Source organism: Haliotis rufescens, unplaced genomic scaffold, assembly GCF_023055435.1.
Source record: "Haliotis rufescens isolate VD_foot unplaced genomic scaffold, xgHalRufe1.0.p SCAF_50, whole genome shotgun sequence".
NCBI lineage: Eukaryota > Metazoa > Mollusca > Gastropoda > Lepetellida > Haliotidae > Haliotis > Haliotis rufescens.
Genome location: NW_025964224.1, coordinates 2,294,241 through 2,314,171, shown reverse-complemented (window position 1 = coordinate 2,314,171; position 19,931 = coordinate 2,294,241). Strand labels below are relative to the sequence as shown.

The 19,931-nt window shown below is 39.8% G+C and overlaps 2 protein-coding genes across 4 annotated transcripts in view; one reads left to right on the top strand and one right to left on the bottom strand.

Annotated features, from left to right (window-relative positions):
- Positions 1-11,605: 11,605 nt before the first annotated feature.
- LOC125374057 (mediator of RNA polymerase II transcription subunit 7-like) lies at positions 11,606-17,666 on the bottom strand. Of its 2 annotated transcripts, none has more exons than XM_048384797.1 (3): positions 17,537-17,666; positions 14,191-14,326; positions 11,606-12,255 (listed from the first exon to the last, which is right to left on the bottom strand). In XM_048384797.1, exons 2-3 carry the CDS (start codon positions 14,305-14,307, stop codon positions 11,710-11,712), a joined length of 663 nt encoding a protein of 220 aa, XP_048240754.1. In that variant the 5' UTR covers positions 14,308-14,326; positions 17,537-17,666; the 3' UTR covers positions 11,606-11,709. The 2 variants fall into 2 exon arrangements, with proteins under 2 accessions (XP_048240754.1, XP_048240755.1); XM_048384798.1 differs by lacking the exon at positions 17,537-17,666 and adding an exon at positions 17,103-17,225.
- A 175-nt stretch (positions 17,667-17,841) lies between these two features.
- LOC125374008 (tyrosine-protein kinase Tec-like) overlaps positions 17,842-19,931 on the top strand; it is a 51,550-nt gene continuing 49,460 nt past the window's right edge. The window contains exon 1 of one of the 2 annotated variants that reach the window (XM_048384684.1): positions 17,842-17,887. The gene's annotated coding sequence lies outside the window, so the exon portion shown is untranslated. Of the gene's footprint in view, positions 17,962-19,931 lie in introns of both variants that reach the window. The other variant, XM_048384685.1, reaches the window with a different exon arrangement.

The following is a 19,931-nucleotide window of genomic DNA, read 5'->3' as shown; positions in this document are numbered from 1 at the left end:
TTTGTAATCACGAGCATTCATTGTGATTTGTAAACCAGTTGTCGCTAATTGTTGTGTTGTGGTCGTTTGACCCATCCCTGGTCAGCGACAGTCAACTATCGACCGCTACCCTGACATTGCCCCTGATCTCCCAGACTCTCTGTCTCCATCCTCCCCCAATTTAGCAACACTTTACAGAAAACCAAACAAACTTTGCGAACTGTCGTAAAGGTGCCCCAATTCTTTTTTTAATTAATTGTATAACTGTTTTGGAGTTTTATTTTATATCCGTATTTGATCTTCTAGGCCTGTAAAAATACACACTTAAAAGAATAAAACAGCATTTAATTTGATATATATTGAGATAAATTGGTATTATAGTAGCATGCGGTGATTGACGTGATATTAGTGAAATATTGTTAAATCTCAATTAAGTGAGTGAATGAGTATGTTTTTACGCCGCCTTTAGCAATATATCAGCAATATCACGGCGGGGTACACAAGAAATGGGCATACATTGTACCCATGTGGGAAATCGAACCTTGGTCTTCGGCGTGAAGAGCGAACGCTTTAACCACTAGGCTACCCCACCGACCCTCAATTAAGTCATAGAAATGAATTACTACAAAGTATTTAGGAAAATGGGTTTTACCTTCACTATTTTGAAGTATTTGACTGTTGTTGAATGTCAGGAAAAGAGTTCAATGGAGATCTAGTGGTTTAAGGCGCCGCAATACAGCGGGTACATCCTTGAACTAGAATGATCCTTGCCTCGGAATATATTCGTCGGTAGTTTGTCCTTATTCGTGAAAATACAACAGATGTGCTTTTCTAAGAAAATAACACATTATTCTGTCATAACGGGCCAGTCATTTATTAATATTCTAGAAACAGGAACACGCTGGTAGGCTAATCATTATATTTATACAAAGAAAGAAAAGAAGCATCCAGGAAGAGTGTCATGCGGGCGGAATTTACTCACTGACAAGGCGCTTAATCTCTCCGCCAGCGATCACATCCATACAAATACCGTTAGCGATGATAATGATTCAAAGGTTTTTACATTTTCTCTCAATTCTATACATATCCATATATGTTCTGACGAATCAAGTGTTTCAATGTAATAAGATACTGTCATAAAAAATAGCAACTTTCCGTGCGGCAAAGTTGCCACGTATTACAAAGGGACGTATAAATATAAAAGTTATTAAATACTGGCTGAGACTTATTGACATGCCCTCATATAGATTGCCAAAAAAGTGTTATAATATGATGGTAGTTTATGATAATAATGGGAAAAGAAACTGGGTTACAGGTGTTAGAGAATTACTTTTCAGTTGTGGCTTTGGTGATATTTGGCAAAACCAAAATGTGTATTCCAAACCAATGTTTATACTTTCATTAACCCAGAGATTAAAGGATATTTATTTACAATCTTGGACTGCATCATTGACTCTAACAAACAAATGCTTTTATTACAAAATGTTTAAATCAGAAATAATTATGGAAGATTATTTATCAAAAGTCGAACGGCTCTTTCACGTTTTAGATGTTCTTCTCACGACCTTTTAATAGAAACAGGGCGCTATGCAAACATTCCTCGTGAAGAAAGAATCTGTAATCTATGTAGTTTAAACTCAGTAGAAGATGAATTTCATTTCTTACTTGTATGTCCAGTGTATTTACACCTTAGAGAAAAATACCTGCAAGCTTATTATTACAGGTACCCTAATATTATTAAATTTGTTACATTGCTGTCAAACACAAAAAGAAGTATCTTACAAAATGTGTCCATGTTCATATATTATGCCTCTTTATACCGACAGAACCTTATGAAAGAATAATCTTAGCTGCTTGGTATTAGGAAACTATTGTGTATATACATTAAGTACATATTTATAGATATTTGCCATCTGAATAAACTACAAACAAAAGAGTTAGAAATGGTATTAAACTACTAGGCTGTCATATGATATTGTGGGACGTGATATTACAAATGGTTAAGTATAGTTATATGTATATGAAATGATATGATGTGACATGACATGATGTGATATGATATGAAGTGATGTGGTGTGATATGATACATGAGGGGATATGATGCATTCTACCATGAATTATGAATTTACTCGATTCTGATTGGTCAATCAGAGGCTATTAAATCACAATAAACCCCCTCTGGTTGAAACAGTTGGTTTGACGGCCGCATCACCGCGGAAGCTAATATTCATAGAATAGTACTATTTTCAGTCATTGTCGGTAGGCATATTTAAATAATTATATCTGTAAATACAGGTTACAAAATGCACAGACGCGGTTACTACAATATTCAAAGGATGTGTGGCAATACATTTCGTGCAGAAAACACGATAGAAATCTACATAGGGAATGATTTTACGTTTTGGAGACACAGAGAGCTTGGAATTTTGGCGCTTTTCTATATACGACTGTGACGTCATTTCTTTCGCGTCACAATGAGCGATACGACGTCATAATGGTGACGTGCGATGTAGAGCGAAAGCCTTGCAAAGCTTGCTTTGTTTTCTTTAGGGATGCCCACCTCATGTCAGCTTACCAAGCTGCCGTGCTTATATGCTTTCAATGCCTGTCATATGTTAGAGTGAAGTATTACGGTGTAAACAAACTGCTTGAGTATATACGGCACCATAATTTGTTCGGTGATTCCGTAATTCAGATCGATAACCCACTCAAAACACTGAACTCAACCCATGCCGCTTCACTCAGTATATTTGCTAACACCAAAGAGTTCGCATTTTATTTAGTCATGGTAGAATGGAGATAAACATACTGTGTTTTCAATGTAGAGCTAGGTTACCTGTAGATTTAACCGCGCTAAATTTAACATTTGAAACCTCACGCTGCGCGTTCGGTTCCAAATTCAATTCAGCGGGGTTAAATCTACAGGTAACCTAGCTCTACATTGAAAACACAGTATGTTTATCTCCTAAATATATTATGTGTATTATAGAAATTGTGTAAATACTGTTTTTTAGTGTACATATTATATGGCTTGCGGTCTTCCAGTGTTGAATAAATATTGATTGATTGATATGAAATAAATTGGCACGGAATGACATGGCATTATATGGTATGATATGATAAGATATGATGGGACAAGCTATGACATTGCTAATGTGTTGTGTGATATGACATGTTGAAATGTGATACAATATAGTTGTGATATATGGTACGATGGTATGTATAGTATGTTATGATAATGTTATATCAAATTAATACTATATAGTATGATCTTATAATAATGATACAATATGATATGATGTTATAGAATATGTTGTATGAGGTGGAATGACGTGAGTTGATCTAGTGAGATGTGTACATAAATTGTATAAAACTGTATACTCTTCAAATTGTACTATAGGCATGTGGCCTCTTCAGTATGTGAAATAAAGAATAACTCAATACAAAGGGACGTATTCTCCACCTACGTGGTAACTAATGATTAGTTTAAACGCTTTACTTGATGTAAAACATGCAATAAATTTGGGAATCACTAATATTACTATAAACTATAGATAGCGGGAGTAGACGGCGACGTTACGCTTGTAATTTTCTGTTTGAAGTCACTGGAAGGCTTGGCCGATGTCACGACAATCAGTATTGCTGTTGTTCAACGCCGCACTCAGAAATATTCCAGCTATATGACGGCAGTCTGTAAATAATCAAGTCTGGACCAGACAATCCAGTGATTGATATCATGAGCATCGATCCACACAATTGGGATCGATGACATGCATCAACCATGTCAGCGAGCCTGACCACCCGATCCCGTTAGTCGCCTCTTACGACGAACATGGGTTGCTGAAGACCAATTCTAACCCTGATCTTCACGGGTGATAATCAGAATTACAGACAATTGTTGTTTATATACACACGTGACGGGGCTACTTCTTGCACCTTCAGCAGGTGATGACCTCCTTCCAATATAAATATCGATGGGGTGAGTAGGGAACCACTATTCGCAGCCACAGTTTCTAGCATCTAACTAGACTGACGAAAAACTCACAGAACAGTTAGTGGGGACATGCAGACTGGTCAGAGACCATCCAATTGACGGTACACGTTCCAGATGATACTGGAAATAAATATACTGAACCGCAAAAGAAACGTCACCCCAAGCAAACTTGCATGAAAAGTTGTCATTTAAATATCTGGGTAATTTTTGTCAAAGTTTCTAAAATTTAACATCACCTTGTTCGGACAATGAAATTTGATGATAAAAAAAACAAAACCGATCGCCCAAACGCATCACGGCAACGGCCATGGTAACCCGATGCACGCGAGTTCCGTGCAAATTGAAATGCACATGCGTTCCCCCATTTCTTGCCCTATAAAAATCCACCCAGATCGGATAACATTCATTCGTTTTTGAACTGCTACCACATGCCAAGATTGGCAAGAAATCAGCGACACCAAGCCCTTGGACGTTTGTAAGCTGGACAAACAACCCGGCAAGAAGCCAATGCATTTCAAGTGCCTTCGACGTCAACCACGTGTTCCACAGACAGTCCAGGAACTTCGAAACATGCTCCAAGCAGACATGGACAGATATCCCACAGGACTTTGTGCGACGCCTTTGCATTAAATCTTAATCAATGTCACAGGAACTCATGTTGTTCAGTATATAACTGAAATAATGTTCATGGTCGTTCAAACAAAAAATGCGTTACACCCAACTTACTTACTCACTAACTGACCGCCTCCGTGGTCTAGTGGTAGAGCGTCCGCGACATACCAAAAGATGCTAAAAGATGGTACTTGTTGTTACCCTGTCTGGCGCTCGGCATTAAGGGGTAAAAACAAGGACTGGTCTGCTCGGAGTCAGTATACTGTGTGTCAGTGGGGTATTCGTGTTAAACTGCGGCATTGTATCTCAGTGGGCTGGCACTATAAATAGGCATTAGTCCGCACACACGTACACACGCACGTGCATGCACGTCGCTGTGTAAGTGCAATACTTTTGGACGAGAGGTTAAACCCCATTTCACCTCACTCACTAACTCAATCTAATCCCGTTGGATGGGACAGTGTACTCTCGTTAAGTAGGTTTTGAAGGAATTAAGCAAATCTCGTCCACAAGAAAGATATATTGTCACAACACAAAAAATTAAATAACAGTTAATTTATTGCTTAATGTCCATCAATACACTGCTCAACAGTCTTAAGTGACCATCATGAACAAGACTGAAGTGACATCATGCACACAGAAGTGACCATCATGAACAAGACTGAAGTGACATCATGCACACAGAAGTGACAATCATGAACAAGACTGAAGTGACATCATGCACACAGAGGTGACCATCATGAACAAGACTGAAGTGACATCATGCACACAGAGGTGACCATCATGAACAAGACTGAAGTGACATCATGCACACAGAGGTGACTATCATGAACAAGTCTGAAGTGACATCATGCACACAGAAGTGACCATCATGAACAGTCTGAAGTGACATCATGCACACAGAGGTGACCATCATGAACAAGACTGAAGTGACATCATGCACACAGAGGTGACCATCATGAACAAGACTGAAGTGACATCATGCACACAGAGGTGACCATCATGAACAAGACTGAAGTGACATCATGCACACAGAGGTGACCATCATGAACAAGACTGAAGTGACATCATGCACACAGAGGTGACTATCATGAACAAGTCTGAAGTGACATCATGCACACAGAAGTGACCATCATGAACAGTCTGAAGTGACATCATGCACACAGAGGTGACCATCATGAACAAGACTGAAGTGACATCATGCACACAGAAGTGACCATCATGAACAAGACTGAAGTGACATCATGCACACAGAAGTGACCATCATGAACAAGACTGAAGTGACATCATGCACACAGAGGTGACCATCATGAACAAGACTGAAGTGACATCATGCACACAGAGGTGACCATCATGAACAAGACTGAAGTGACATCATGCACACAGAGGTGACTATCATGAACAAGTCTGAAGTGACATCATGCACACAGAAGTGACCATCATGAACAGTCTGAAGTGACATCATGCACACAGAGGTGACCATCATGAACAAGACTGAAGTGACATCATGCACACAGAGGTGACCATCATGAACAAGACTGAAGTGACATCATGCACACAGAGGTGACCATCATGAACAAGACTGAAGTGACATCATGCACACAGAGGTGACCATCATGAACAAGACTGAAGTGACATCATGCACACAGAGGTGACTATCATGAACAAGTCTGAAGTGACATCATGCACACAGAAGTGACCATCATGAACAGTCTGAAGTGACATCATGCACACAGAGGTGACCATCATGAACAAGACTGAAGTGACATCATGCACACAGAGGTGACCATCATGAACAAGACTGAAGTGACATCATGCACAAAGAGGTGACCATCATGAACAAGACTGAAGTGACATCATGCACACAGAAGTGACCATCATGAACAGTCTGAAGTGACCATCATGAACAAGACTGAAGTGACATCATGCACACAGAGGTGACCATCATGAACAGTCTGAAGTGACATCATGCACACAGAAGTGACCATCATGAACAGTCTGAAGTGACATCATGCACACAGAAGTGACCATCATGAACAGTCTGAAGTGACCTTCATGAACAAGACTGAAGTGACATCATGCACACAGAAGTGACCATCATGAACAAGACTGAAGTGACATCATGCACACAGAAGTGACATCATGCACACAGAAGTGACCATCATGAACAAGACTGAAGTGACATCATGCACACAGAAGTGACCATCATGAACAGTCTGAAGTGACCATCGCGAACAAGACTGAAGTGACAAGTCAAGGTCCTATGGACTGTTTGTCAGATCTACACACACAGGGGTGGTAGGGTGGTGGGGTAGCCTAGTGGTTTCAGCGTCCGCACGTCACTCCGAAGACCAAGGTTCAATTCCCGAAATGGGTACAATTTGTGAAGCCCATTTCTGGTGTCCCCCGCCCCGATATTGTTGGAATATTGCTAAAAGCGGTGTTAAACCATACTCACTCACTCACTCTACACTCACCCCCCAGAAATTTTTAAAACATTTGATTGCATTTTAAGAAATTTCGTGCAGTTTGGACAACATTCACACCAAGAAATGTAATAAGTCAATGGCAAAAGTCAATAAGTCAAATAAACAAGATGGCAGATGCAATAAAATTTCGAAGTTAAATCAGTACTTTTAAAAAATCGGGCATAGCTTTCGCGCACCTGGCTACCCGCCAGGTCTGGGAGCAATACTGCCATAAACTTCAACCCCCATCCCCCAGACACAAGGACAACTGTCACAAGCGTGCAATGTCTGACCCTTTCCCCATGTTGAAGCATATTGAAAAAAACTTACCTTGTACTTACCTTTTGATGAAAAAAACAAAACTCCATTGCAAACATAAGACATTAATACAACATATATCCCCATGACATGGGGTTTTGGACGCTGAGGAAACATTCATAGTTTTCTTGCTTATCACATGAACAACTGTAAAACATCTCATTCACTTACAGGCTAAAAGACAACTTTATCTTAAAAACAAGCCATCAGCTGACTCTGAGTATTTACAATTTATGTGTGACGCCACACCCCACGTTATAGTGCAAGTATTCGTGACAGAAAACGTATGATGTCCGAAAACCTATGCTGGTGAAAGCTCTGATCGAAAACAGGATAATCCGCGCCAATTGTCCGGTTTTCGATCATATTTTCGGAGTGTTTTTTTAAAAAATATTATTAAATTTTTACGCGGAAGATGATTTTTTTCCGAGGACTACTGTTTTAAAAAACGCGATTTTCCGCGTTTCCGCGGAGATTTCACATCCCTGTAAGATACAGATGATGCAGCTTCGGCAAGTCGCCTTTAAATAGGCAGGGGACGCGATACAATACGGATACTATGGATGCAATATGATTCGTATCCCGATACATGACTTATATTTTACAAAGTTACTATTCTTTCTTTTTGCAGGTGAATCACAACTCTGAATCATTTGTTTTCAAATTTCAGAGATGGAAGACGGGACATTGTAGGGCAGAAACATACAGGCTAGAAGGCACTGTGAATGTCATATTTATAAACCTCCAGTGGCGTCATGCTATTGTTCTCCAGTCGGGTTAAATCTCATAACCAGGGATGTTGTAGGGCAGAAACATACAGGCTAGAAGGCACTGTGAATGTCATATTTATAAACCTCCAGTGATGTCATGCTATTGTTCTCCAGTCATGTTAAATCTCATAAACGGGGATGTTGTAGGGCAGAAACATACAGGCGAGAAGGCACTGTGAATGTCATATTTATAAACCTCCAGTGATGTCATGCTATTGTTCTCCAGTCGGGTTAAATCTCATAACCAGGGATGTTGTAGGGCAGAAACATACAGGCTAGAAGGCACTGTGAATGTCATATTTATAAACCTCCAGTGGCGTCATGCTATTGTTCTCCAGTCGGGTTAAATCTCATAACCAGGGATATTGTAGGGCAGAAACATACAGGCTAGAAGGCACTGTGAATGTCATATTTATAAACCTCCAGTGGCGTCATGCTATTGTTCTCCAGTCGGGTTAAATCTCATAACCAGGGATATTGTAGGGCAGAAACATACAGGCTAGAAGGCACTGTGAATGTCATATTTATAAACCTCCAGTGGCGTCATGCTATTGTTCTCCAGTCGGGTTAAATCTCATAACCAGGGATATTGTAGGGCAGAAACATACAGGCTAGAAGGCACTGTGAATGTCATATTTATAAACCTCCAGTGGCGTCATGCTATTGTTCTCCAGTCGGGTTAAATCTCATAACCAGGGATATTGTAGGGCAGAAACATACAGGCTAGAAGGCACTGTGAATGTCATATTTATAAACCTCCAGTGATGTCATGCTATTGTTCTCCAGTCGGGTTAAATCTCATAACCAGGGATATTGTAGGGCAGAAACATACAGGCTAGAAGGCACTGTGAATGTCATATTTATAAACCTCCAGTGGCGTCATGCTATTGTTCTCCAGTCGGGTTAAATCTCATAACCAGGGATATTGTAGGGCAGAAACATACAGGCTAGAAGGCACTGTGAATGTCATATTTATAAACCTCCAGTGATGTCATGCTATTGTTCTCCAGTCGGGTTAAATCTCATAAACAGGGATGTTGTAGGGCAGAAACATACAGGCTAGAAGGCACTGTGAATGTCATATTTATAAACCTCCAGTGGCGTCATGCTATTGTTCTCCAGTCGGGTTAAATCTCATAAACAGGGATGTTGTAGGGCAGAAACATACAGGCTAGAAGGCACTGTGAATGTCATATTTATAAACCTCCAGTGATGTCATGCTATTGTTCTCCAGTCGGGTTAAATCTCATAAACAGGGATGTTGTAATATCCCCGGTATAAACAACAAACAAACAAACAAATCTGACCACTCCTCTTTTGGCAACTCATTTGTCCAAATACAATCAAGATTAACTGTCTCAAAATTTGTTCTAAATTTGTATTTTACTTTTTGATTCCCCAGATATGGCTTGTTTGGTGTCTAAATGATTCTTGTATGGAAGTCCTTTTACTTAAAATATTAGCTTTTGTACTTAAAATATGCTATTCTACAAAAGGATATAGTTGGTCTCAACGGGTTCAATGACGTAATCTCGTATCTCTTACCCAGTTGTTAAATAATTTATCTTCTTTCATGTTTCAACTTCTATTCACGATTGGACAATGTTCCGACGTGTTCATTGATATGTTGGCGGCGTCTCTCGTCGAGATCAAGATAGTCCGTCTTACTGACAGTGATAGTGCTACCTTTCTTCTGATACTCATGTGTAGAGGAACTGCATTTACACGTCGTATAATTGCTGACGTGTTGCCACTACCAACATGGATGGTGTTTGGTTGAATAGAATGGGATTGCCCTTAAATTATTGTAGGACATAGATGGTGTTTGGTTGAATGGAATGGGATGGCCCTTAAATTATTGTAGGACAGGGATGGTGTTTGGTTGAATGGAATTGGATGGCCGTATATATTGTAGGACATGGATGGTGTTTGGTTGAATGGAATTGGATGGCCGTATATATTGTAGGACATGGATGGTGTTTGGTTGAATGGAATTGGATGGCCGTATATATTGTAGGACATAGATGGTGTTTAGTTGAATGGAATTGGATGGCCGTATATATTGTAGGACAGGGATGGTGTTTGGTTGAATGGAATTGGATGGCCGTATATATTGTAGCACATGGATGGTGTTTGGTTGAATGGAATTGGATGGCCCTTGAATTATTGTAGGACATTATTAGCAATAATTTCAACTTTCTTGTCCAGATTTGAACTTACATGTGTATTTACAGGCTGCAATGACACACAGGAAACTGGAATATTTCTGACTGTGGCATCAAACTACATTCATTCAGTATTGTGCTTGCTAGATTGTATACTCCCCAGGGAGCTGAGAATGATTGTTGAGTGCACACTGATGGTGCCGTGGGAGAATTGAGAAATCTGCTGCATATTCAATTAAGAGTTTTCAAATTATCTGAAACCTGCAAATTCAAAAACTCATATTAACATGATTAATGAATTAGGGTTCAAGTCAAATTTAAATATCAAAACAGGATCCATATCCCTACTGAATTATATTTTTACACATTAGGCGTGTTCCTCAAATTTACATTGCTTACTTCTTTGTGACTACATGTTCATCTCAGGTTTGGCATCTAGATGACTACTGGGAAGTTAATACAGAACAAGCATGAAATACTCATATCCCCCGCCAATATGACACGTCCAGTTGTGTGCAAATCCTTAGCTCCTGTGAACTATGTTCACTGGGCCTTTTTGTAAATGGCCTAATTGCAGCACTAAAAAAAGTTATTACTGGTGTTGTTTTGCCATCTGCAGTTTATGATAGAATATGTAACTGTATTTGTAATGAGTAAGGATGAGACATATGGACGAACAACTTCTTTATTACAGTTAGAATCGATGGTTTCAGTGTAGGTTCTAACATCGTTATCAAGCAAGTGAAGTACAGAGTGTGGTTGACAAGAATATATACAGGATAGGAGGCAGTGTTTATATAGTTGAGTAGGTTTAAGATCAGTTACACTGTTGTATTTGTAATGAGTTGTGTTTCTGCATGAAGTTAGTCAGTGAATGCAACAACCGTGTCCATGACACTTTTGAAGGAACATACACACAAGCAATGCAGAGCTTACCAACAAGAAAAGGAAATGTATTCAATACTGCGAGATGACATTTTGTGCCAAGTTTGGTGAAGAAATATGGTACGGTTTTCAAGATCTGCTCCGGAAACAAGGACTACCGCCATTTTCAGTCAAAGTCAAAGTCGTTGCCATAGAAACTCGAAATATAAATTTTTTTTAAAATCCCAAACTATCAAAAGGCACCAGTTCACCACTAGACCTATCCATGTGTCAAGTTTGGTGAAGAAATATGGTACGGTTTTCAAGATCTGCACCGGAAACGAAATGTGACGGACAGCCGGCACCCATTCCTATATCCCCCTTCCACTTCGTGGCGGGGGATAATAAAGGCATTTCTATCACAGACACATGTAGTTGTATATGATAATGTGTTTAATACTCTTCCCATGATTACATTGCAACATACATGACATACAAACATCGACAATGACATACAAACATCGACAGTGACATCTCCCTCAGCTCATTCCATCAACAATGTCACACATCATGCTGTCCAGTCTGTCACACTGCTCGCCATCATCAGAAACATCATTGAGCGTGCCTGCATTCTGCAACATCAGCTCACTCTCAACCAGCAACTTGGAGTCGAGGTTGACGTCCTCGGGGAGCTTGGCCAGCGCGTTCTCTATCAGCTCCTTCACCTTGTCCAGGTGCTGCTGGAAGCGGTCAGCGATCTCCAGCCGCTGGTTCTTCTGGACTTCCAGCATGACCCTGAGTGTCTCGCGGGCCTGGTGGGGGCGGAACTCGTTCACCAGGTGGTGCAGGTTGATGAACAGCAGGTTCAGGTCCTCCAGCTTCTCCGTCCGCTTCAGGGACTCCGGGGCACGGATCAAGATTTCTAACATGTCCAAGAAGTTCACAAGAATGGAGTGGTTCAGTTTCTTTAGTTCACGTTTGTGGTCGTAGTTTTGAGGATAGAGCCGCTTGCAGCCGGATGCCTCCAGTGGTCGAATGATGGCATCGTCAGCGGTGAAAGGAGCTCCAAACATGGTGTAGTTATCCTGAGAAAAGATCCACAAAGAACATGGTGAATGAATGAGATTGACGAGACTTGATGCTAATGAACCATTTACATGGTTTTACCCGGGTCAGATTAACCTTGCCATCCCAGGGACTATAGTCTCTACACTTCCACTCACAGACAAAACACAGTCACTGTATGATTTGATGATAATATATTGTCACCTTTTTGAAAATGGTTTCCAAAATTACTTATGATGTGCATATTTAACATGACTGACTTTTAATGTGTCATAATCATTGCATTGTCTAAAAAAAATTAAAAAAATTTTGTTTTCATTTACAGCCTTGAGCAAATGCACTTAATGCATACATGAATAGTTGATTTGTTGAAATTATAGTCTTCTAATAGGGCTGTGACGGGCAACTCGGGTACTCGGTCGGGTGGGTACCGAGTAGGACCCAGGTACCCACAGGACTACCCGGACCCGTGGTTAGTCACGTGATATATTGTTTAATGACAAAAATTATCTAGAACACCATGGTTACACTACATGTCACTTATGTTCCCATTTCTTTCTGACTATGCACCCATTCCTTCTGACTTGTATATGTTTGAATAAAGATAAAACTTCATGCAGTAAACTTCAGTGTAGGCATGACCTGATCATTTTATACGTCCTTCTAAATACATTTTGCGAGGGCAAACTTTTCCCAAGTGGACAGTTTGTACCTATCTCTTGAGACCTACAGCGGGTACCCGGGTAGGGTCGGGTAATAGGGGGTCGGGTACCTGTTTAGTAAACTTGGACTCGTCCCAGCCCTATCTTCTATTATCATAATTAACAGCCCAATCCTTATGATTTATGAAATAATTCAGGAGCACTTTATCAGTCTATCCTTCTACAAAACTTATGTGCTATTAAAGAAACACGCACAGCACATATATTACATGATTACACACATTATTAAACATTTTAAGTCCAAAATATGAAAAGAATTAAGCCAAATATAAAAATAATCGTTAGATATGATGAATAGATGTTAGAAGAGAAGGACAAGTACACCAGTTGGTCACATGTTACTGGTGCACACGCACAGGCCAGGGGTACGTTCTGGTGAGCTGTATTTCTGTTCTCTGGGAACAAGTTCAGGAAGTTTCCACTACCTTTCAGAAATAGAGAGAGATAAGCAACTAGTACAAGTCGAGTGCTATAGGTTCCAATGAACCCCTTCAATGTCATGATCTACAAAGCTTTGGTAGCGTTACAAGCTATCATATCTTTATCATCCAAAACTGGCTCCCACAGGAGATATCGCTTGCAATGAAATGACATCACAATGCTTTGAAGACCATTGTGACGTCACTGGTTACCATGACGTCACAATCAAATGACATCACTAATGGCTCTGCTACTTATACTGTTAGCAGTACTTTTTACACTAAAGACACTGCTTATTTCTGTCTACAAATTGAAAAAGCTGGAAGAATGATGTTGGATGATAAATAAAATCTCACCCTTGTGTCTTTTGATATCAAATATATCAACATTCGTTGATAAAAGTGGCAAAATCCTCTGCAAGCCTCGGAATTTTTCAACTTTTATCAACTCATGTTGATATATCTGATATCAAAATACACTCGGGTGAGATTCTCTATATATAGTTTATCATAGGCTAAGCCTGGCTTATGAAATGTCGTTGTGCTACGTACACTTTGTGGATCTGGCCCAAGGTACCTCTTCGGCATGTACACAGTGTCTTTGACCAAAACACCAACACAATACAGTACAGGGTGCCTTACACTGAATTCAATGTGTGGGAGAAATGTCGGGAGAGTCATGAAAGTTACACTTCACTCACGGATTACTTAGACTTTGAATAAGGGTCTTGTAACATACACAGACAAGGGACAGTACATCACCTCTGCCTGGATCAAATCACACGGGGAAGTTGCTCGTGCCACCCTTAGTTACCTGTATGGGTGGCGGCGGGTGTGGCGTCCTCCCCTTCTTCGTGTTCTCGTCAGTGTAGATCACAGCATACTGCATAGGAGGCAGAGGGAACGCGCTCACACCCTGGTTCTCAGCCATGACAGGTCACTGCTGCAGTCTGGGAGATAACATACATGACAAGGATCATGTACTTCTTTAAAGATTGATACAAAGCAAACATGATGAGCTCTTGTTTCAAGTGGTCAGTTCCCTTAAGCCAGTGTCAGAATTCAATTCGAGCTATTCAGGACCATTTTACTAACAAACTGCACAGCTCATATATTTGGAATGTTGTTTTAAAATGTTTCTTCAATCAAATCTCTATGTTTGGAATACATAAACACAGAAAGATGTTGCTGATAACAATATCCACAGCTGTAGGGAAAAAAGGTAATGGAGACATGCCTTGGCCAGTGGGTGCCAGGGTCAGTGGGTGCCTGGGTCAGTGGGTGCCTGGGTCAGTGGGTGCCAGGGTCAGTGGGTGCCAGGGTCAGTGGGTGCCTGGGTCAGTGGGTGCCTGGGTCAGTGGGTGCCTGGGTCAGTGGGTGCAAGGGTCAGTGGGTGCCTGGGTCAGTGGGTGCCTGGGTCAGTGGGTGTCTGGGTCAGTGGGTGTCTGGGTCAGTGGGTGCCTGGATGAATGGGTGCCTGGGTCAGTGGGTGCCAGGGTTCCTGGGTGCCTGGGTCAGTGGGTTCCTGGGTGCCTGGGTCAGTGGGTGCAACTTGATGTTACTGTAGATGCCCCCGCCCTGTTAATCAGCTGTTACTATTTAGCAAAGTAAATTTAACACTCAGGTGGTGGCATGTTACTGTGATCAGTAGAGGACATATGTGTAAGCGAGACGGGTCCCCGCTACGTGTATGCATGCCTGTCTGTCCACGGTTAACTGATTTATCCATGTAGCACAAAAACGTGTCTACAAGTGTTATTGATAGCTACCCAGGGTATACTATTTATCAAATGACATTAAAGGAAATATAATAAGAAAACATTAAGTGGTCAATTTTATAGAAAAATGTGCAAAATTTGAGCAAAATTAGCTGGTTTTTGAAAGCAAATTTCTCCCATGTGCATATTTTTCAGAAACATAATTTTAGTATTTTCGAAAACTTATTTATCGTAGAAAGAAGACATTTATGTCATTTTTCAGGCACACGAATGACACATTTGCTATTGCGTAGTAACATGTTTACTTTCTTCAAATCTGTGTGTAGCAGACAGGTCAGACAGGAGGTAACTCAGTACCATGGAGCGCACCCGTCTTGCCTACAAGAGACCGTCATACATTTGGTTTTCCATGCACACGAAGGTGATAAGCAGCCACTCTCGCCATTCACTGTTGCTATTAATACCAGTCAACTCTTCCATGAATTATATGAGGTGCTGGGGACCTACCAATTAATTATTAATTATGTGACGTGATGTCATGGAATGATCTCATTCTCAATTATCAGGTCAGGATGCAACACCAGATTTCAAGGCGTCTGCAAATTTCAATGCTACACTCAGATTACTGGGTGTTCAAGGGTTTTTCTGACAATAGAACGGTAACTCTTCCTTATTCATTATCATATTCTTATTTATTGGCACTTTTGCCTTGAAATTTCAGTGACGCCTTCAAAATATTATGTTATTTTCACACTCAAATAACCATACACCTTGTGATCACAAGGCAAGGGGGGTAACCCAAGATGTAATTTCAAAATGGCGACAATATTTCAAACGCTGGAAAACTTTCAGATACATTTGCTCTGTTAACTGCAAAAATGACTTTAAAAGTGAGAAATGGAAAGGGTTCTACATCCATCTCTGATGTTATTTCTTGCATTAAAACTTCTCTAATTTCAAAAGTGCATCGTACATCAAAGTTTGAATACGGCAGCCGGTGACCTGATTCACTTGTGAGGTAAGGATTTGATTGGTTCATCTGGATCCTCTGATTTCATATTGTAAACTAAATTTTCTGAAAACAAAACTTTGTGGTATATTGTTGATCTACAAGGTGTTACATTGTTATTATGTTCCAAGCCTATGGCAAATTGTAATGATACAAGAGGGTAGTAGTCGATATGACAAGCCCCCAGTAATTTAACTGCGGCACTGAAATTCATGTACGCCTTGAAATCTGGTGATGTGTTTGGACCTAATTATAGCAAAGGCATATTCATGAAAGTGAGATATCAAAGTATCATAGCAAATGAAATTATCAGATTCTCTGAATGGTCGCCATTTTTTTAGTCTAATAAATTGTCACTGATAACATTCACTCCATTCAGCATGTCCATGCAAAATGTCTGCTTCAGTTCATTGTCAGCATTTGACTTGTTGACAAACAGTATCCACGGTAACATCTGAAAATATGCAACAATAACAATCCATAGCAATCAATACTCTTTTAAAAGTAGGAGTAGTGCACTTTACCAGGCACACTTTTTCAGATTGCAATTCATGTTGCCAGCTTGAAGCTAAGCTAGGCTAATGATGAATTAATCTAACTAGCCAACACCCTACCACGGGACCATAGGCGCTATCACAGATAATTAGTGCTTGTTTACCAAGTCATCAGCACCCAATTGTTTACCTTTCTGTCCATGCTCAGTAGGTGCCTAGGGATTGTAAAGGGTTGTTTGATCGGGAAGTGGTGCCCAACCCAAAAGGATCGAAAAGATATATTTGATCGAAAAAGGGAACCTAACCCTAATGATCGTAATATGGGGTGCATGCTGGGGAAAAACAATACAAGGGATAAGGATAGAGTTGGGGTAACCTAGTCAAGAGCTGAGAGAGGGCCCTTCAGTCAAGACATGACCCAACATCAAGGGTCGTGTCTTGATTGTAGGACCTCAAAGTGGCTCTTGGGGAACCTACCCTGAACCTTGTCCCTAACACAACTAACCCTCAGGGCCGAAGATGCATGTCCGATCTGGTGAAGCGAGAATCATAGTCGGCAGCCGGAGCCAATTACTGAATTAGCGCTATGATGAGCTGTGCCCGGTAAACTGCATTGTTGCCCAAATCAGAAACCTCAGTTGAGGGGAGGTAATACACAAAAAGAGATTACCTCCCTTCGTTTGACAACCCATGTTCAAGTTAATCTATGCATGATCATTGCACAATATGACTGAAGTTTTGGATGCCGAGTTTTTCCCCAAAATACTATTCGCCTGGTTGCTTTACACCCATTGAATAAATTTCCTTTGGGTCTGAGAGACGAAAGATGCACAGCATATTTATGCAAGACAATGAATGATGCACAGACAATAGTCAACGCAAAGAAACCACGTATTGGTCAACATTTGTCGGATATTCGACCGTCAAACTAATACACACCTTAGCATAAATTAAGACACAAAAGCAGGAATTATGAGATGATGTCCACTAGTTGCTGTGTACACAACAGACCTCAGACAGTGTCGACGTTGTTTCCAAATACCGAATAGTTAAAAGTTGAAACAGGAATGAAACGGTTTTGATATTATCAAACAAATTGTGAAAATAAACATATGATATTTGTATGAGGTAAAGCATAATACTAAAGATCCACCAATATATTGGTAATATTATGTTTTAAGGATTTAAGGGCTAACTGGACTTGGTTCGTGTATTTCGTTTCGGAAGTTACACTTTTGACATTAAATAAAATCAGAAGAACAGTTTGTAAATTATACTTCCGTGTTCCTGGTGAGTGTTGGACAAGTTTTTGATTGTTTTTCTGTTTTGATGACGAAATGTGACACACAGATTAGAAAGAACCGGTAAGTGGGATGAGCTACTTTGGATGTCATATGGTAATAACTTGAAGACGACGGTCACACGTTTCTTTTCACAATGGCCTATGAGTATGTTGTTGTGTGTTCAGGACACTGACAGGTGCATTTGATCAAATTAAAAGATAGCGAGATCAAAACAATCAATACGTCCAAGATAAAGATAAGTTACTCGGATACATCATGCTAATATATGTCACAGGTATAAAATCATTGTGGATTGATATTTGGAGAGATTTTACAGTTTATGGTCGTGTATGAATCTATGACCATGTGAAACTTGGGCCAACAAAAACTTGACAAGTTGTTGAGAGATCAACTTCATGAACATGGACAGTGTGGTTATCGAACTGAATGAGAAAATAAAGTTGTTGCAGACTTATATACATTTATGGAAAAGTTAACGTCACCTTTTTTGGTTAATTAGTCAGGTTTATGCATGCAGCAAAACTCAGTGGGTCAAGCAATAAGTCAGTTAACCAGTAGCGACCAACTCATGTCAATTCTGTTTTTTAATCCAGTGAGAAGGGTGCAAACCGGATTTTTATAGTCATTTAACACCCTTGCCAGGGGAAGATGACATTATTCCACTGATTTTAATCATACATGCATACATTATTCCACTGAAGGGGCGGTCGGGTAGCCTAGTGACCGGTTATAGCTTTCGCTCGTCACGCTGAAGACCAGGGTTGATTCCCGACATGGGTACAATGTGTAAAGCCCATTTCTGGTGTCCCCAGCCGTGATATTACTAAAAGCGGCGTAAAACCAAACTCAATTATTCCACTCATGTTATTCGTACTTGCATCATGTGCATACATTATTCAACTGATGTTATTCATGCATGCATACATTATTCCACTGATGTTATTGTTACATGCATACATTATTCCACTGATGTTATTGGTACATGCATATATTATTCCACTGATGTTATTGGTACATGCATACATTATTCCACTGATGTTATTGGTACATGCATACATTATTCCACTGATGTTATTGGTACATGCATATATTATTCCACTGATGTTATTGGTACATGCATACATTATTCCACTGATGTTATTGGTACATGCATACATTATTCCACTGATGTTATTGGTACATGCATACATTATTCCACTGATGTTATTGGTACATGCATATATTATTCCACTGATGTTATTGGTACATGCATACATTATTCCACTGATGTTATTGGTACATGCATACATTATTCCACTGATGTTATTGGTACATGCATATATTATTCCACTGATGTTATTGGTACATGCATACATTATTCCACTGATGTTATTGGTACATGCATACATTATTCCACTGATGTTATTGGTACATGCATACATTATTCCACTGATGTTATTGGTACATGCATACATTATTCCACTGATGTTATTGGTACATGCATACATTATTCCACTGATGTTATTGGTACATGCATACATTATTCCACTGATGTTATTGGTACATGCATACATTATTCCACTGATGTTATTGGTACATGCATACATTATTCCACTGATGTTATTCATACTTGCATACATTATTCCACTGATGTTATTGGTACATGCATACATTATTCCACTGATGTTATTGGTACATGCATACATTATTCCACTGATGTTATTGGTACATGCATACATTATTCCACTGATGTTATTGGTACATGCATACATTATTCCACTGATGTTATTCATACTTGCATACATTATTCAACTGATGTTATTGGTACATGCATACATTATTCCACTGATGTTATTGGTACATGCATACATTATTCCACTGCTGTTATTCATACATGCATACATTATTCCACTGATGTTATTGGTACATGCATACATTATTCCACTGATGTTATTGGTACATGCATACATTATTCCACTGATGTTATTGGTACATGCATATATTATTCCACTGATGTTATTGGTACATGCATACATTATTCCACTGATGTT